General features: G+C 33.3%; 1 protein-coding gene across 1 annotated transcript; it reads left to right on the top strand.

Annotated features, from left to right (window-relative positions):
* Nucleotides 1-7125: 7125 nt before the first annotated feature.
* LOC133857865 (uncharacterized) lies at nt 7126-7945 on the top strand. Its single transcript, XM_062293226.1, has 2 exons — nt 7126-7352; nt 7454-7945. Exons 1-2 carry the CDS (start codon nt 7243-7245, stop codon nt 7668-7670), a joined length of 327 nt encoding a protein of 108 aa, XP_062149210.1. The 5' UTR covers nt 7126-7242; the 3' UTR covers nt 7671-7945.
* The last annotated feature ends 8685 nt before the right edge of the window (nt 7946-16630 follow it).

The following is a 16630-nucleotide window of genomic DNA, read 5'->3' as shown; positions in this document are numbered from 1 at the left end:
TAATTAGCATTTTTTTTCAGGTCAAATGAACAAATTTTGTTCTTTACCTTTTGGGAATTCAATGATTTTAAAGTCATTTCTGACAATCTCATGTTTTAAAGATAATTTCTATGTTTTTATATATATAATTCAATAACAATATTATTTATAGTGAAACTTAGAATAAAATGGAGATTAACCGTTTATCAACATTTTAGGCAAAAAAGTAAAAATATAAACATATTTTCATCTATTTTTTGGCATTGTAAAACATATCTCAATATCGTTAATTTATTGTTATGTAAAGTTAATGAAACTTTACCTAAAAAATCTTAGGTTTTTTAGCATTAAATAATTCCATATAACGACATAAAATGGATCTTCATATCCCTTTTTTTTATGGAAGAAATAAACTTCATTTAATCAAATATATATATATATATATATTCAAATGGATCTTCATTTTCAAATTAGAGTTTAAAGATTCTTTACTAAAATTCATCATATCTCATAAATGTCCATTTACAAGCGGATTAGATCATCTCAAATTATATGCATGGAGGATAATCAGATTCTGTTGAGAACAGGGATGACAACATGTTCTCTTTGAAAGGGATTCACAACAGGTGGTTCTGGAGTTGAATAAGAATACTTACTATTGGAGTCTTTTTGGAAATTTGATAGAAGATTTTAAGGAAATTCTCCGTGGATTTGCTTCTCATGTTGTTCAGCATGTTAGTCGGGTGACAAATAATACTACTCACCGGTTGGCTAAGGTAGCCTTGTCTCAAAGGTTAAAACAGGTGTGGATGGATGGATGTCATCCCCCCATTCAAAGTATTGTACTTGCTAAACAAGAGTATTCTCTTTAATTTATAAAATCATCATATTTCTCAAAAAAAAAAAAAAAATCTGCTCGAATTTAAGCAGGTGATTGTGAGAGACTACTTATAGGACCTACCTGACCGGATAAGTGGTTGGATAACTAAATTTTTATTTACTCAGGTGGGTCTCATAAGTGGTCTCTCACAATCACTTGCCCGAATTTTCTTAAATTTGAACAAATAATTTGAGAGAATCTTTATCCTAGAGAAGCTAGGGTCATATTAAACAGCATAGCTAGGGTTTTTTTTTTTTTTTTTTTTCGGTCTTAATCAGTGTTGTAATTATTAGTAATTAAATTCATTTTTTTCTGTACATTGGGCTTAGCAGATGCTCAGAGATGTTCATAAGCCCAATACTCTTTCAGCCCAGTGTGATTGCGTAAGCCTTTTGGACCCAGTGGGGTTGCATTTTTTTGGGATTTGTTTTTTATTTTAAAGCTTCAATTAATGTTTTCTACCAATTTTAAGCTGTCGAATTTTCTAGAGTAGCGATGGAGTTTTGTGCTGCTTCATTGGCAATCAATGGAATTGGGCATTTGGGCTCCCTCCATCAATCATGCACAATCTTTAACAGGCCATCATCTCCGTCCATTGTGAGATTTCTCTTACTACCTGGTATAGGTGTGTCTCTGTCAGCAAACCATGCATTGAAGTTGCATTCATCAGCAAACCAGGTTTGATGGTGTCAGTTAACTAAGCAGATAAATGCGATGTCTCACATCGTTTGAGTATGAAAATATGGATGAGTTGCTTTCATCAGCAAACCAGGTTTGATGGTGTCTATTATCTAAGTAGGATAAATGCGACGTCTCACATCGCTTGAGTATGAAAATATGGACGTCTCACATCATTTGAGTATGAAAATATAGATGTGCTTATATATATATTTGCATCATTCTTGACACAACACATTTTAAAGTCGTGATGGCCATAAACCTATCAGAACTTCGCAGTAAAGTGTGCTTCTGCGAGAGTAATACAAAGATTAGTGACCTCCTGAGAAGTCTGATTCGGATAAGCTAAAAACAGACAATATTGTATCGTTAGAGATGAATCGTTACAATAAAGTTGTGGCCCTGCATTTCCAAGGCACCAACATGACAAAACGGAGAAAAATATTGGTGTAAGAAAGAATTTTAGGCCAGCCATTTTCTGGGAATGGATTTCAGTTTGGTGCTAATTTGCTAGTTGATGGTTTTTCTGTGTTTATGTTCTACGCAACGCATTTTCTTTTCATGTATTTCTCCATAGATTACTCTGCTACCAAGAAAGTGAAATATGTTATAGAACATCGTTATCTACTTACTGAATTTTCCAAAAAATTGGCTGGAGTGCGGTTTGTCCAACAAAAATTTTCTGTTTTATTTTGAGTCATAATTATCTACCAAAAAATAATGGAAAAGAATCAATTAATAGAAAATATATGCCACAAAATCTAATCTTATGGACTAATAGCATAGGCTGTAATTAATAGAAAATATATGCCACAAAATCTAATCTTATGGACTAATAGCATAGGCTGTAATTCCCTGTTTGGTAAGTTGGAAAAAGCGAGGGTGAAAACAACAACAACAACAACAAAAATTGACAAAAATGCGATACGTGATCTAGAATGTTTCTTACTGGGCTTGTTTTTATCTTAGAATGTTTTAATGTTTTGTCATGTTTAATATGTTGTTTTATTAATTATTTAGCCGTTTTCATAACATAAAGAGGCTTATGTTACATTCAAAAAGCACAATTTTTTCATGGTACGTGGTATTGACGAGGCCCAAAACAGAAGCAAGACATTTTTCAAAAATATCATATGTGTATGGGCTGATTTATGTTACATAAAGAGGTCCAAAACACATCTTTTTCATAAACAAGCCCAAAATAGCCTGAACTGTGACTCAAACGGATGTTGATTTGAGCCCAAAACCGTCTGTCTAAGGTGGTGTACACCCGTAATTGCATTCCTAGCCCTAACGATAGATTGAGGTTAACATTATAAAAATTAAATGTAGTTTTTCTCTACTATTTGTGGGGGATAAAATCCCACTTTGTGTCCCATTCAACCAAATTTCATTCAAATAAATTGTAAGATGGATGGCAACAGTTATCCATCGTAAATAGCTCATAAAAAGATATTCAAATCCGAAGATACGAGGATTTGAATATTTGAGATACTGTAGTTGAGATTATCTCTCAACCAACACATGAACGTGGATCAATGGCAAGGTTTTAGCTACTAAAAACCCTATAAAAGGTACACAATGTATCAGGTAAAAGGGGATAAAATTTCTTTCAAGAACCTTAACTCATTACTATATTTTCATTCTTAAAATACATGCTAATTTAAGCATCGGAGCAGGATCCATCCGGCACTCCCAACAACCTCTTTTGCTTACTATTGTACTGTTTTGCAGCAATCGAGAGAAGCGCCAACAAAGACCTGCTTCACTGTACTGAAAACTATTCTAACATTATTAACTACATATATAATTGTGCGCACGCATATAGATATAAAATGACACCTACTATCATGTAATATAATTGTTGCTATCCATGTGCAAATCAACCCAAGTGTGAAAAGAACATCAAAGTAAAAAACTCTTATAAATCATTTATATAACATTTCACATGGTGACTACTCTCATTATTGCAACCATACTCGACCTAAAACACATGGACCCAATGCAAACAAACATAGTCCCATTTGAATACAAACAATAAGGCACAAACTCCATAATTAATCTTTCATGTTCATGTAAAAACGACGTTACAATACAACTTATGTAATTAAAGCGATAATACTTTAGAGGAAGTAAAGCGTATTTTCTCCTTATTTATTCAAATAATAGGTTGATGAAATAAATGACTTGAAAAATGGGTATTTTCTAAAAAGTTATTATGTTGTAATTAAAAACTTAAAGACTAGATTGAAATGGTGAGAAATGTAAAGACTAATTTTAATTATTCTCGAGAGAATACTAACAAAAATTGGTCAATTATTGATCATTACCTTTTAAATTATTACCACTTCAACTAATTATTAGACACGAATGGCACGTGTTAAACGATGGGACGCTGTGGATCTCGAAGATACCACTAATTTGGCAAATTTCGTTGGCAACAAATTAATTCAACATCGTCCACAAAAAAAATATCAAAAAAAAATGAAGTACCATCTAGAAATCCGGTCCAATCTATGCACGTGGAAGTGCACGTGCGAAATAAATTCCCAACAGAACCAAAAGACATATTAAATCATGGATAAAGCCAAGAGGAAAAAGCCTGATAAAAGCTTAAAGCTATGTAGGTATCTTGACGAGCATGATTCCTTGGTCAAACAGTTGCGCATCTTCCCAATAAGACAGTGCCAGGTGTCCGATGTCAGGTTGATTATCCAGTTAACCCTTTGACCAGAAAAATAATCATTCATATCCTCTGGGTATTTGCTCCAGGAAAATGCTAGTTACTTACATACCTTAGTGAGAAAGAGAAGCTTACAAATTAACGTAGAGCTCATGTGTCATTTTATCATTTAAAAAATTTAGACACATAAATTTTATGTAAGATTGATGTTTTATCAAATTAAAAATCCATCGATGTCCTAGTAATCCCGACCCATACCCCAACCACCGTCGACGTCTTGGTCGGAAAATCATCGTTGCTTAACTCTTCGACGACAATTTTTGCGATTTTGGAAGGCCTTTGGGAAGACTCGAAAACACGGTCTAGCAAGTGCTTGGGATTTTCCGTCATGAATCTTAACTTTTCTCACACTTTCTCAACTTCCAAACAGGAAACAAGTGAGTTTTTCTGGTTTCTCGACCCAGATCCCGTCTCCACTGGCTCCTGACCCAGCTCCATCGACATCCCAGCAGGGTTTCCTGCAGGGGGGAGAGTGACCGACGAGGAGCTCCATTCTCGACGATTTCTCGACCCAAACCCTCGCACACCGACGTCTGGCCAAATTCCTCAAACTCATGCACATTGGCGTGGGTTTGAGAGATCCCGCCGGAAAACAGAGATCCACGCCAGTATCTGTCGGTGGTCGGAGAGAGCCATGTTGCCATGTCCGTCGGTGGTCAGAGAGTCTTCCCAAAGGCCTTTGTGGCCGTGTCCGTCGGTGGTGGTTAGAGAGACTTCAGGGGTCGGGTTTGAGAGATGCCGTCTCTGTCGGGGGTTCAGGTTTGTGAGATGGGGGCTTATCAGATTGGGAATTGATTGCTGCACTACAGGAGTGTCAGATTGGGAATCTCTATTTGACTGTCTATTTGACTTTAGACAGTCAAATAGAGATCGTGATCCGTAAGTGTTCACACTTCTTAGAAATATATAAGAGCATTCTCATATGGCTAGCCAAAATGATTCGAATGTTATTGTAGCTAGTCGGAATGTGAAAATGATACCAAAATAAAATTCATTTGGCTCAATCAATTGGAGAAATATTGGGTGAGTTGCTACCATACTCACCAAATTTGGAAAGCATTGTTTACTCATCGAATGTGGAAAAAAAAAAAAAAAACATTAAAAAAGCTCTAAGATGATTTCTAATCTCAAATAAAGAATAAAAAAATTATTGAAAAAAATATTTAAATGAAATTGTGAAAGTTGATAGCTAAAATAGAGAGTCGGATGTACATGTTTCAAAAAAGTTGGTAACTAAAATAGGAAAATGTAATTTTTTTTTTATAACTAAAATTGTAAATAAATTTGCTAAGTCGAATGTCAGTGCTCTAAGAGACCATCACTTTTAGCATATCTTGTTGGCTTGGTAAACATATATGTGCTTAATTATCACGAGTAATGCTAAAAGGAAGACCTTATATCCTTGTAAAATTAATTTGGCTTTTTAATCATTATTATATTTGTGATAAACCACTATTAAATTTTGTTTTAATAATAATTTTAAAAGCCAACATAAGAGAAAAATAAATATTCCTTCTAGCATTACTCGTTTGTCACATGTTAGGTTTTATCTTGTAAATAATTTAGAAGAGTAAGGGTGCGTTTAGAATTGCGATTTCGTAGACAATAAGTGCGATTTTAAATCAAATCGCAGAATATAAATCGTTTGGGAACTGCGTTTTTAAAAATTACGATTTGAAAACGCAAAAAATCTGCCTTTTTAAATCGCAGATAAGATGGTGCTTTTTTGAAAACGTAAAATTTTAAAAGTTAATTTGCGATTTTAAATGCTAAACTGCAATTTTGCCAAACGCTTAATTGCGTTTTTAAAAATCATTTTTTTTTAAATCGCACTTTTTGAAATCACAAAACCAAACGGACCCTAAGAACCAACCATTTGAATTATTTGATTTGTATCATAATGTTATGAAGTGGGGATACAAATATTCTTAATCACTAAAATTCAAACAGATAAAGAAAAAATTAAATTGGATTGGTGCCAATATTCTTAATATAGCTTACTTTCCTCAATTATTGGCACCAATCCAATTTAATTTTCTGATGATTTGAAAACTCTGCTCACTCAAAAGAAAAAACTCTACTAATTGACCAAGTCTTATTCCAGTTGTTAATCAAATTGGTACATTTTGCCTAACTCGATCAGTTTTACTCCTTCTCTCTTGCGTGTCTTAATTAATAAGGACATGTTTTGCATATATTACGGATACCACTAAATAATATTTTTATATTTCAATGAATAATAATTAATATTCTTCATGCATATCAAGCCCCAAATTTAAAACCCAGCATGATAAATTGACATGATTGTCTATTTATCACATGCACCTCAATATATATTACAAGAAAAATTATTTATGTTTCACATTTTATACTTCTTCAAATTGAATGAGTAATTTTTTTTTTTTTTTTAATTCAGTTTATCAAATTAATATATGTTTTTACTACATGTAATTCTCACATTTATATTTTTTAAAAATTATTAAAAATATTTTGAATGCATGTAAAAATCGCGTACTCTAACGTAAATGCTAATTTATATACTTAAAATAATATAATAATTACATACTTTAAAAATATATGTCAATTTAACATACGAATTAAATTCAAAAAATTTAATAAATTCCACCTAATTTGATGGAAACATTATTGATCAGGATGTTATTACTTAGAAGATATGAACTGATTTGTGAATTCAATTCAAATCAGGAGTAATAAAACATAATTTGTGAATATGACATGGCGTGATGTGATAGGTCAAGGTTAATAATTAGGAGAGGATCCAATCCACCCCATCAAACCCTTGCCTATAAATAGGGAGCTCTTTTATCCTCATTCCTCCATGTCTAAAAGATTCCTTCTTCTTCTTCTCTCTCTCTCTCTCTCTCTCTCTCTCTCTCCAGAATTGAGAGTACTATCATCTTCTTCATCATTGCTCCTATTTCAAGCACTTCTTCCTTCTTTAATGGCGGCAGAATCCAACCCAGCAAGTTCCTCACACAACCTAAGGATTTCCGTCGAAAGAAACCCATCTGAGTCGCGGCTAAACGAACTGAACATCAAGTGTTGGCCCAAGTAACTCCCTCCCTCTCTCTCTCTCTCTGTCTGTCTCTCTCTCTGTCTGTGTGAGTTCACTATGTAACTGTACATTTTTGTGCTTGTGGGTGTAAAAATAGATGGGGTTGCTCACCGGGAAAGTTCCAGCTGAAGTTTCATGCGGAAGAAACATGCTATTTATTGAAAGGAAAAGTGAAGGTATACACCAAAGGGTCATCGGAGTTTGTGGAGTTCGGTGCCGGAGACCTTGTTACGATCCCCAAGGGACTGAGTTGCACTTGGGATGTCTCTGTCGCAGTCGACAAATACTACAAATTCGAATCAAACTCATCATGATCATGATCATGTTCATCTCTTCTTCTTGATTATAATTATTCTTTCAAAAAAACTTAAAAGAGATTTTTATTTCTTTATATTTTGGTTTATATTTCTAAAGCCTTTTCAGTTTGTAGTTATATTAATATCTTTAGTCAAAGAAAGGGAAACCAGTTAGTCAATGCATTCCCCTTTCAAACTAATATCTTCTTTACGTGTTTAAGTAAAGTATTTATTGTTCCTTTGACTGGTCAACGCTTGATATTTATTTATTTTATTCAGATGCTTCTTCTGTAGGGAATGATTTAGACACCTCCTCCTGTTTTTTATCGGAGCACGGGTTCCCAGCATGCGTAATGACAGTAATATCCCTGCCCGACTGTCTGCCTGTCTGGTAAAAGCTTTTTCTAAACCTCACCGTTGCTTTTCTACTGCTTTTGCCCCACCCCACACGTACATTCACGAAATTATTTCTTAATATAAAAGCTTAGACAAGTTTCATTGAGTAAGTTTACATGCAAGATTCCAATCTTTATTTTATCCTCTTAAATTTAAATATGACAGCTTTTAAAATTACAGATGTCATTTGGAATTAATTACTTTTAAATTTTAATTTAACGATAATTTTAAAAAGTTATTTTATATTTAAAAAAATAAAAAAAATATTGCATATAATATAAAAACTCTTTTACCGGAGCTCTTGGAATTAAGTTACATCATTACCAAACTTAGTGATCTTTGTCGCTTGTAAGGAATGATTTTTACATCCTATTAAAAGCGCGTTGGGATATTCTCTAGTTGGATTTCAATCGGAGATGAGCTAGTTCCTTATGTTGAGGGGCAATTTTGTAATTTTATATGATTTGAAATTACAAAACTGTCAACATAAGGACCCCGCTCCTTTCTTGTTGAGAGCAACTAGAGAGGATCCAGGTCAAGTAAAAGCAACTCTAACAATATGTTGTGTTTATTAATTTTTTGAGAGTATCTTTTTGTTTGAAAATGTGTATATTGTGAAAGTAATTTTGTATATATTTTTTTAAAATTTTTTTGTATATATATATATATTTTTTTTAAAAAACAAACAAAAGGAAGAATGGAAAAATTTTAACAAACAAAGCGGTTCTATGTTTTTAATATGAGTGTTGCTATAACCCCATATAGGGTGGTGGTTCAATGATTTAAGAAAATTCTCAAAGTAGTTCAGATACACACTAGGACGTGTTCTAATTTTGCGATGAAAATTTTCATGTCTGATTATAATAAATCACCTTGATTCTCATTGATGTTTTGGTGAGACTGGGACAGGTTATGTCTCAGTCAGACTTGAGGAAGCGCATGCAGTTTTTACCGTTTAGGTCCCTCTTGTACGGCTCTTAACGGGTATGAACTACTATGGTCACGCATAAATAGAATATCCACAGTTGGTCATGGTCTTTCTTGCTTGTCTTTTTGGATATATGTATATACTATAAGTTCTAGGGGTGTACAAACGGTTATAACCGGCTATTATTGGCTAAAATTGCTAACCGACTAGACGGTTATTGCATTTTACCAACCACAACCGCTAACCGGCTAGGCAGAGGTGGTTATAAAATCGCTTTTCAATTTGGGTTTTGGGCTGATTTTAGACCAGTTTTGGCCACTTTTGGGCCAGTTTTAGTGCAGATTTAAAATCTAAAATTCAAAATAGGAATAAATCTAAATAACCAAATACAAACAAATCCAAAACCCAAACATTACAAATATAAATCTAAATCCAAAACTTTACAAATCCAAAATATATATATATATATAAGCGACTAGCGGTCGTTAATTACTTTTCCCAAACCCTATAACCACTAACCGCCTCCGCCTAGGCGATTAGCAGTTATGCGATTACACAGTTATGCGGGTAGCAATTTTAAAGCGGTTTTAATCGCTCCGTTTGTATGCCCCTAATAAATTCTATTACAAGTTGACATAACACTCTATAATTGGTAAATTGACTGAGCAAAAATTTGACTTATCAGTTTAATTAGTTAGCGACTGACTTTTTAATCATACATTCTTAATTATGTTATCAATTATGGACTGTCACATTAGTTTATAGGGAATTGTAATAAAAGTTGCAGTACCATAAACATTTTCCTTTTAATATATCTATAAGTGATATTAGAAGTATTGTAACTTTTATAACAAGTTACATTACAAACTGATGTGACAGTTCATAATTAGTAAAATTATCAAACAAAATTTGATTTATCCATTATACACTCTTAATTATTTTACCAATTAGGAATTGACATGTCAATTTGTAATAGAAATACAGTAAAAGAAGCATACTCGAAGCAATTTTTTTTTTTTTTTTTTTTTTAATATGTTTTGGGGGTTCTCAAATTTTAAATCTTTTTAGGGTTAGACTTAGGTCACCACTCACCAACATGGTACTAGGAGAGGTTCAAATGCATCTAACAAAACTATGGGTTCCCATATTTTTAATATTTTGTTAGAGGGTCTAAACAAATGAAACTTTGTAGGCCGTTTTAGGGCTAATTAATTAGGTCACCAATATGGCACTAAGAACAACCTTTTTTAAAAAAGAAAATGATAATGTGATTAACGTGAACATTCAATATATATAACAAATGTAGGGTCTAGATTAATGGCTGGAGATTTCCCTTGTACGAAGAAAAGAAAAGAAAAGAAAAACCCTAGAAAATAGAAATATTCAAATATATATACCATGTGAGATGTCCTTTCTTCTATTGGTAACTATGGTTGCTAGATTTGGCAAAAGGTTTTGCAGCCGTCCTTTTCTTTGTGAATGCTGAGGGGGGTTTGGGGTCCCATGCCCATTCCTTTTTGTCTGATTAGCTGGAAGTTTGTCAAAATGTTGGTTGGGGTGGTGGTGGATGCCTCATTCATGCCGTTCCAATCTTGTTTCTCTCCAGAGCCATCCTTATCATTTCTTCAATGCCTCGGTACAATTAGGATTATAAGATAAATATCAGATAAAAATATAATTTTTAATATTTTGCGGAGCCACTAAAGAGTTTGGGGCCTGCCCCCAAGCTCCAAGGTTCTCAAAAAAAAAAAAAAAAAAAAAAAAAAAAAAAAATTATCCATAATTTTTAATTTTTAATTTTGGCCCCTCCAATATATATATATATTTTTTTTCTTTCAATTTGGCCTCCCCAACAGCTCTGCCCTTGCCCGCCACCCAGGTAAGAGAAGTTCACATCATTGAGTAGAAAGATTAATCATTCGATTTTGGGATCGGGTGGACCATTCTAGTTTGGTTCCGCTCGATCTTAGCTCAAGCCAACATTTAGTACATCATTCTGGTCCAGCTCTGCTCGATCTTGACTCGAGCCAACATCCAGCAAATCATAAAATATTTTATAGATATCGTAAAACACTTAGATAACTTGGTGGACCAGAATGTACCAATGTAGATTAATGCTTCTTGTATTAATCTAGCAATGGCACAAGCCATTATATCCCTTGAGTTACAGGGAATTACTAGGAGTATATATTAATATTTTATTTATTATTATTATTATTATTTTAAAGAGTATTTTGAGTTTTGAGTTGTTTGCTAACAATAAGAATATAAAACAAAATTGTTAACAAACATGACCGCTTTTAGCTTAAGCCAACTCCAAAGCTTGTTGTGGATGGTAACCAAAGAACATCCCCCTAATATCACAATGAGGTTTTTGGTGATCAAATTTTGAGTTTAATGTTGTATGGTTATGTGAGTTGTATTTAGCAAATGAGAAAAAAATATATATATTCTCATCATAAAACATGTTATTGATGTAAAATAAACCCCTGTCCCCTTCTATCTTGTTGCAAGGCGACCGCGATGTCACACTTCTTGGCCACAACAACCCCCTTCGTTCAGTGTAATTTGCGCAATCATTTCTTTATTTTTTTTAAATAACAAGTGAATCTCCATGTAAACCCGAAAAAAAAAAAACATGTGCTTTTTGAAATATTTTTGTTTTTTGTTTTTTGTTTTTAAGTATTTGGTGTTTTGTTGTTTGAAAAACATTTGGTTTGGTAACTTCTTTCAAAGTGTGTTCGAGAAGTAAATAAGTAATAATTACCTGGCTTATTAACTTCTTATGTTTTATATTTTTAAAAAAAAAACTTAGAGATAAGTTATCTGATAACTTCTCATCAGACACAGTAATGACCTATTTTCGACAACTTCTAAGATTGTATCAGCAACAGAAAAAGCATTAATTCATCGATAATAATGACATATCAACGACGACAATTGTCAAGACGGATTCGCGACCACTTTCGGTTATAGGCATTAAACCCTACTTTATTATTGATTTGGGAATCAAATAAAACTACATGAAAAGACATACATAGATTGGGGAATCGATCTTGCTCCCTTTGCTTTGCTTCATTCTTTGTACATCGATCCAATCCAGTCTATCATATTATAAAGAAGATGCTGTTTTCTTGGTTCATAATCTGCGGGCGGCTTTGATTCCATGTAAATCAAATGATTCCATTTTGAATTCTAAGCCAAAGCAATCAAATGTCAAATGCCACAGATCTAACCCAGATATTATTCTCTCAAATGCTTATAATTTACAGCAATTATTATTTTTTTCTTTTGACATTTTATTAGGTCCTAAGTTTGAGGTCCTAACTTCAAACACTAACTCGATACAAATTTCAAGTATAACGACTCACCATTGAAAATCGTCATGCAAGGAGAAGGCGCCCAAAAGCTTATATACGTACACATTGATAAGATTGTACTTAAACTATGTAAGACACATAGCATCGATCGTAACATAACTCTAAAGTTTATCCTCCATTTTCAATTCAAATAATTTATGTGTAGTCAATCCCACGTGTAAAGACAATGTTAAAGTATTAATTAAATGATTAAATTTATAATTAAGTACATGTTTTGGCTGATTATGAAGCCATCATTGAAGTTCATTGAAACTTGAACTAAAAACATTACCAAGATTCTTCCCATTTGCAAAACGACGACATTTCTTATTCTTTCGAAGGTCGGCTTCTAAAGTTCACTCTCTCATTAGGAATAGGTTGTTTGGATTAACGGTCCAGGTCAACAAGTGGCAGAGCCAGGAGCGGTAACTAAAATAATTAAATGTAATGATACGATAATTTTTTTTTTTCTCTCTCTCTCTTCATATACTATATTTTATTATATCCTCCATTTTCTAAAAAAAAACTAATTTTTGTACAAGAAAACACAATAAGTGTAATGTTGAAATAATTCCATGAAAATTAAGTTTTTCCTCCTATATTTGAAAATTTCAAGTTTCCTTCTATTTGTGTCTTACACTTTATCCCACGTTGAGAAGCTATAATAATTTTCTTGACCTTTATAAGAGATTGTCTTTTACTAAAACTAGAATGATTTTTGAATAGACATATGTTAGTAGTGTCACCTAGTGCGTAGCAGTGACCGCACTTTGCACATAACATTTTAAGAGTCATAAACTGCTCTTATAGTTGCCATTCTCATACAGTTTTCTGATCTACTTTCTTTAGTTCCAAAATTTCCACGTTTATATTGTTCTAACATGCTCTTCCATTCAAACATACAAGATTAAAAAATAAATAAATAAAATCAATCAAGTATTATGCCGACAAATTTTTAAGCAATTTTTTTTTTTTTTGCCAAATTTTCTTGTCAATACATGGAATTGCCTACAAGGGAGTTTCAAGCAAATGATTTAGTTTACAAGGTGGATCTGGCTTAAGTGCTATAGTTAAAACTACAACACATTTGTTGTAAGAAAAAACGAAGGGTTGAGATTTCACTACAAAAAACATTTAAGCAAATCGTTGCGTTATGTGTAATAGACTCTTGATGCCGTTTCTTTTCAAAGCTAAGACAGTAAAACCTTCTCTCTTTCACATAGGTTTAGCAGGAGAATAGTGATTTTTTTCACAATACCCATATGCACAATAAATACGTGAGACCCACATGTATGAGTCTTACACCCAATATATCTTGGTGTGCAATTGTTGTGCACATGAATGTTGTGCAAGTAAAACTCTCCTTAGCAGGATCACCTCTTTCAAGGGTTTTTTTTTTTTTTAGATTTCCTGAATATGGTGGATTTGATTGTACTACCACCATTTTCTCGAATAGATTCTATTATAAATAAAATTCACAACTTTGTTGAGGTGAGTCGCAACATCTCTCTCTATTTAAAGTAAATAGTTTTAATTTTGGGTCAATTTTTTTCTTTGTTTGCCGTGGGAGTATAAGATTTTGAGCTATGATGAGGAAGATAAGAGGAACAACCAGCAAGCAAGCTCTAATGGCAGACTGTGGCCTTCTCCCATCTGCCGCAGATAACTACAGAAAACCCACTTCATCTCTCTTAATTTCTCCAAGGTTGTTCACTAATTTTACTGAAGAATCATTCTCTGAAACCGAGTCTTTGATGATCCCAACTTCCATACTTGATAGCAAGCTATTCTCTAGTCTAAAAAACCCCTTTCAGTCCGAAACAAACACGCCTAGAAATCCAATGTAACAACTCAGGAAAAAACCCTAGCCACATCTGCACTATTACCTTAAAAGGATTAGTTAATTTGGAGCTTTCTTAGAATCCCTTATAAAGTTCAGTTTTATCTAGTAATTAGGTAATGTGAGACTTAGCAACCATGAGTATCTTTATAAACTACTCACTTTATGTGAGTATTCGTCTCTTCCCAATGTGAGCCCGTAGTGTCACAAACTCCACGCTTCAAACCCCCGACATCATCGTCTGATACTGTTTATAATGACCTAAGAAAAAACGCTAGCCACATCTGCACTATGACCCCAAAAGGACTAGTCAGTTTGGAGCTTTCTCAGAATCCCTTATAAAGTCCAATTTTACTTAGTAACTAGGCAATGTGAGACTTAGTACCCATGTGTATCTTTATAAATCATTCACTCTATGTGAGCCATTTATCTCTTCCCAATATGAGACTAGAGTGTTACATTCAAAACCCCAAACCTAGCGCCATTAGGACAATTTGGACTCCAAAGTAATTGGCCTAGCTAGCCATTGTGGGTGCTCTCAATGAAGAAAAAAAAACTTATTCAAAACCATCCAAACCTGAAATCCGAAGGGTTCCATTTGGTTCCCATCCTAAAATTCAAATTCCTCCTCCGTGAAGTTCGGTTCTTTCTCCAGTTGAATCACCCAAATCTCTGGTCGATCTCGTCACTGAGAGAGAAAGGTAGCTTCGAAAGAGACTTTCTCCCCCCCAAACGGCGTGAAAAAGAACCATGAAGCAAAGTCTGCTTCAAACATAGTAACCCAAAAGACAACAACTTTTAGTTTTTAAAAAATTAAGTTAAATCCAGACCCTTCATTTCTTTTATTGTAGTTAAAACTATAGCACATAAAAGAGCATCTTTAGCAATAATAGCTAAAATAGTTATTGAAAAAGGACAACTCTCTATTTTACCTACTACTTTTTTTTATATTCTTTCTAACAGAAAGAGAAAGAAGGAAATGAATAGAGAAAATAATAATAATAATAATAATAATAATAATAATAAAACTCTTTGTAGTATGAATAGTGAATAGGTAGAAGAGCCTATTTACTATTCACACTAAAATGAAGAAATCTATTTTACCTATTCTGCGGGAGATGAAAAATGAATCATAATAGTTAAATAACTTAAATTTAACTATTATAAACCAATTTACCGATATTTTGTTGAAGATGTTCTAACCCCGATAATATTTACCAAACGGGGCCTTAGTTTTGACTCGGAAGTTAAGGAAAGTTTAGCTTAATATCACACAGTGCTTTTTTTTTCCTTTTCTTTTTTTTGGAGGAGTGGAACAATTCATTCCAAAGCACGATAGCAACAAGAGTCAAGACTGCCTTTTTTTCTTTTCTTTTTTCCACACAATTCATTCAAAGCACGATTTCACACAAGACTCCTCCTTTTCTTTTCTTTCTTTCTTCTCTTTTTTTCACAAGATTCTCCTCCTTTTCCGATTTGTTAATTGCCACCATTCCAAAAGAGAGCTTTCTCTTTCATTGAGGGTGGGCAACCAAGTCAACTGATAACTGATGATAACGTTCGAGTTGGGCTAAAGGAATTGTAGGGCGGGGTGGCGAGGGCGTTTGCCCCCTATCGACTATTATTGGCTATTTGGCTCTGTCCTTGCAGTCAACAACATTCATGATGAAACCATAAAGCAAAAGAGAAAAACATTATTGCATGTAGACTAATTTATAGAATTACACTAACCCAGTTGTTAGCGTAGTGATTTATCTTTTTTTTAAGGTTAAAAGTTACCAAATCACTTCCTAAGATTCACACGTTTAACAAATAACTCTTCCCATTAACTTTTTTTAATTGTAATGAGTGATACACCACCTATATACCACGTCATATCCAATTAAAAAAAGGTGTCCAAATCATCTAAGCCAACTAACGTACATCATACACACATTATGCTAGACATGCCACCCACATAGTTAATATGTCAGCCAAAAACTTAAAAAAATTAGACATGTCAGCCAGAACTAAAATGTTTATCGTCTCAAAATATGAAATTTCAAGAAGTGTTGCCAATCCCATTTTAAGATTTTTTTTTTTTTTTTTTTTAAATCTAACTTAAAAATGATGAGTAATGCTATTTAGTAAACCGTTATACAACTTAATGATATGGCAATGAAATTAAGTCCTTAGATCAGCACTTAATTTTTTTAAAAATAAAAAATTAAGGACTGATTTTTATTGACAAGTTATCTCATCTATACGGCGGTATATTAGGACATAGCACTACTCAAAACGGATATAGGATAACCTTGAAAATTGTACTTTCTTTTTGGTTATGTATCTTGGGCTAATAATCATTGTTATCTACGAAAAGATGTAAATCATGCTTCCCGGCCAGCTTCTAATGTTGGCTTTTCATTGTTCTGTTTGCAGCTGCCAAAAAAGCTGGTTGGCTTCCTCAGCTGCTATC

This window comes from Alnus glutinosa, chromosome 14 (genome assembly GCF_958979055.1).
Source record: "Alnus glutinosa chromosome 14, dhAlnGlut1.1, whole genome shotgun sequence".
NCBI classification, from domain to species: Eukaryota; Viridiplantae; Streptophyta; class Magnoliopsida; order Fagales; family Betulaceae; genus Alnus; species Alnus glutinosa.
This window is presented reverse-complemented; position numbering and strand designations above follow the sequence as displayed.

Bases quoted from the DNA above. Each gene is read 5' to 3' on its own strand.
- LOC133857865 (XM_062293226.1), top strand. From the start codon at position 7,243: ATGGCGGCAGAATCCAACCCAGCAAGTTCCTCACACAACCTAAGGATT. The intron at 7,353-7,453 runs GTAACTCCCTCC...GTGTAAAAATAG, and splicing joins AACATCAAGTGTTGGCCCAA to ATGGGGTTGCTCACCGGGAA.